Source organism: Beta vulgaris, chromosome 5 (genome assembly GCF_026745355.1).
Source record: "Beta vulgaris subsp. vulgaris cultivar EL10 chromosome 5, EL10.2, whole genome shotgun sequence".
Lineage (NCBI taxonomy): Eukaryota > Viridiplantae > Streptophyta > Magnoliopsida > Caryophyllales > Amaranthaceae > Beta > Beta vulgaris.
Genome location: NC_079206.1, coordinates 17870250 through 17873882, shown reverse-complemented (window position 1 = coordinate 17873882; position 3633 = coordinate 17870250). Strand labels below are relative to the sequence as shown.

The 3633-nt window shown below is 37.0% G+C and overlaps 1 protein-coding gene across 1 annotated transcript; it reads right to left on the bottom strand.

Moving 5' to 3' along the window:
- Nucleotides 1-1384: 1384 nt before the first annotated feature.
- LOC130591357 (uncharacterized) lies at nucleotides 1385-3633 on the bottom strand. The gene is made up of 3 exons (XM_057394644.1): nucleotides 3539-3633; nucleotides 2511-2869; nucleotides 1385-2322 (listed from the first exon to the last, which is right to left on the bottom strand). The coding sequence occupies exons 1-3, from the start codon at nucleotides 3631-3633 to the stop codon at nucleotides 1385-1387; spliced, it is 1392 nt and encodes a 463-aa protein (XP_057250627.1).

Below are 3633 nucleotides of genomic sequence, written 5' to 3'. Positions count from 1 at the left end.
ATATATATATATATATATATAATATTTCAAAATCAAAGAATATATGCAAATATTGTATTTTGTGATTAGGGTATAAGAAAAAGACTCAAATTTTAAGTTCTTTATATTGAGCTAATATTTTTAAATTAAAGTGTGACTTTTATTTAGCTGTAAAAGAAGAAGAAAACAAAAGAAGGGAGAAAAATAACCAACTTAAAGGATCTTATAAATGATGAAAATAAGGAAACAAAATAATTTAGAAGGGTACTTTATATAAGAAAATAAAGAAGTGAGATAAAAGAAGAGCGTTGTAAAAAAAAAAAAAAGTTGTCAAAAAGATAAAAGAATAGTGATGTTAGTAATTAATAATAACCGCAAGCTAAGAACAATATTGCAGAAGTTGCAAGGGAACAACTTGACATCCATCTAATTATCAGTTATCACCTCTCCCTCCCAAGTTCTTCTGCATCCTCCGTCGTCCCTCCCACACTCAGTCGTCCCTGGGCGTCGTTCGATTGGAATTGTCGGAATATTGCCGGATTTCGATTGGAATTGCCGGAATATTGCCGGATTTTATTGGAATTCGGTTCGCATCCTCCCACACTCAGTCGTCCCTGGTCGTCGTTCGAAGTCTGCCGCAGTTCGAAGTCCCTAGCCGTAGTTCAATCGAGTTTAGACAATTCCGGTGAAAAATTGTTTGCTCAGGTTCATAATCGGTGCTGCTTCCGCCGTTCACCGCAGTTCAATCGAGCATTTGATCCCTCGGGTTTCTTTCTTTCTCTCTCCAAAAATTTATGTGAAACACCCTAATTTAGCAATTTTCAATCAGCTTCTAATTATTCAAATTATTGTGAAACACCCTTGGTAAGCATGACAATCATCCGCCTGCGATATGAATGAAGATTGTTATGCTGATTGCCAAGATTCATTTCATAGATTTCATCAAAATGGCAAAATATAAGGTGGTTTAAAAGAGAACAATCATTGAAGGACAAGATTTACTTCTTTATTAAAGGGTGTTTATTTTCAACCAGAACTACAGAAGAAACTTAATCCTAGCATATGTTAATCAAACAAAGTTTCAAGTTGAGCACTCGCACAAACGAATACGAGTTTATATCAATTAAATGAACTTATTATTCCTGTCAAGTAGGGAAATTCTATCTCTTTAAGCTAATTGTAATACTAAGGCATTCACTCTATCTTTGGTTTTCCTCTTTATCCTCTACTACATATATCATTTCTGTTCCACTTTTTTTTTTTCCGGACAACGAGCCTTCTTGGTTGGTTTTTTTTTTTTGGTAAAAATGTAAGCAATATATTACCAAAAAGAAACCAAAAAACAGGGTCCACAGATTTCTTACAACCTAATGATTACAACTCACTTCCTAACTACATATATCATTCACAACTGTAAATTTTGTATCCAGATCCTATCTTCACTCGACCATTTCATGTCTATACATGTTTGCACTTTTCTTAGGACTTCATTTTGAATCTCTCTGATCACTAATTCAGGTCTTCTAATAGCTTCCTTCCATAGTGCCTGATTCCTACATCGCCATATGTAGTAAACCAGGGCAGCCAATACAGCATAGCTCACCTGTTGTTGTTTCTTCCTTCTGAATTTCCTTCCCCATCTCTTCCAGCTTGTGTATATGTTCTCCTGAGGGTATTTCTTCACTCCTATCCATCTCATAACCCCTTGACATATGATGCTACTTACAGGACATTGAAAAAACAGATGAGAGCATGTTTCAGTGTCTTGTCCACATAAGAGACAGAGATCATCAGCACATACTCCAATCTTATACATCCTATCCTTAGTCTTCAATTTTCCCAACATAGCCATCCAGGAAATAAAAGCATGTTTAGGCTGGTTGAAACTACTCCATACCCATCTATGCCATTCCACAACTATCTGTTGCCCTTTCAACCAATTATATCCCTCCTTTATAGTGTATTTCTTCGATCCATCCTTCCATTGAATGCCATTATAAGCTGCCTTGAATTTATCTTTCATTTTACAGATAGTTTTCCACACCCAGCTAGCATTCTCAGGAGCATTGTACTCCCATATATCCTCATCTTTGAGGTAAATGTTGTGAACCCATTTTATCCAAAGAACATCTTCTTTCTGAGCCACTTGCCATACATACTTCCCTATTGCAGCTTCATTCCATACTTGGCAGTCCTGCACACCTAATCCACCATATTTCTTAGGTCTGCAAATTAATTCCCATGCTACAGGAGGGCTTCTATTCAGTACAGTTTTTCCTTCCCATAAGAAAGCTCTACATAGTTGAGTTATCTTTTGCATCACACTTCTAGGCAACAAGAAACCTGAGCCCAGTATAGGTGAAGGCTCATTAGAACAGCATTCACTAATACCCCTCTAGCTGCATAGGATAGGTGCCTTGTACTCCAGCACATGATTCTCTTCATAATCTTGTCTATCAGCACATCACAATCAGCTCTACTAATCCTCTTTGAGGTGATAGGCACACCCAAATATCTGAATGGGAACTCACCCTTGCTGATCTTTGTCATTTGAAATATCCTTGTTTGCACTTCCTCCTTCACATTGCCATAGTATATTGCTGATTTTTCCGGACTTGCTTCCAATCCAGATACTCTAGCAAATGCTTTAAGAGATCTTACTAGCATTACAACTGATTTAACTTCCCCCTTACTAAACAACATAAGGTCATCAGCAAAAATTAAGTGTGTTAATCTAAGCTGTTTACAATGATAATGGAAATTAAACATCTCTTTTTTACACATCTTTTTCATAATTCTAGTAAAGTATTCCATAGCTAATACAAATAACAGTGGAGATAAGGGATCTCCCTGCCTTAACCCTCTTTTGCCTGCCTTAACCCTCTTTTGCCTGCAAAGTAACCACATGTTATTCCATAGCTAATTTATAGTTAGTGAAAATGAAGGACTAGTTATGCATTCCATGATCCACTTCACAAACTGTTGTGGAAAATTGAGGCCCTCTAATAGTCCCTGAATGAACTCCCAACTCAGGGAGTCATAAGCTTTCTTCAAATCCACCTTTAGAGTACATCTTGCTGGTTGATTCTTTCTCTTATAGTGCTTGAGCATATCCTGACAGATTAGGATATTATGCATGATCTTCCTGTTTTCTACAAATGCACTTTGCACCTCATCCACAAGGCTAGGTAACACTACCTTTAACCTACTACATATCATTTTTGAGATAATCTTATATAAGACATTACAACAAGCAATAGGTCTAAATTGAGAAACATTGCTAGGTTGTTCTATCTTAGGAATAAGACACAAATTTGTTGCATTGATTTGTTTCAGCAGTTTTCCAGTTTGAAAAAAATTAAGAATAGCTTGACTTACATCTTCCCCTATGCATGACCAAGCTTCCTTGAAAAATTTGCTGTTATATCCATCAGGACCTGGGCTCTTTTCATCAATGGCCCATAGTGCACTTTTCACATCCTCCTTGTAAATCTCTCACACAGCCCTGCCCCTGTGTATCATCTAACATAGGGCCCTCTTTGATGATTGTCTTACTGACCTTTGCCCCAGTAATATAAGTGCTACCCAGTAGCTCCTTATAGTACTGAATAAATGCCTCTTCAATATCCTCCTGCTTCTCCTTCCATACCCCAT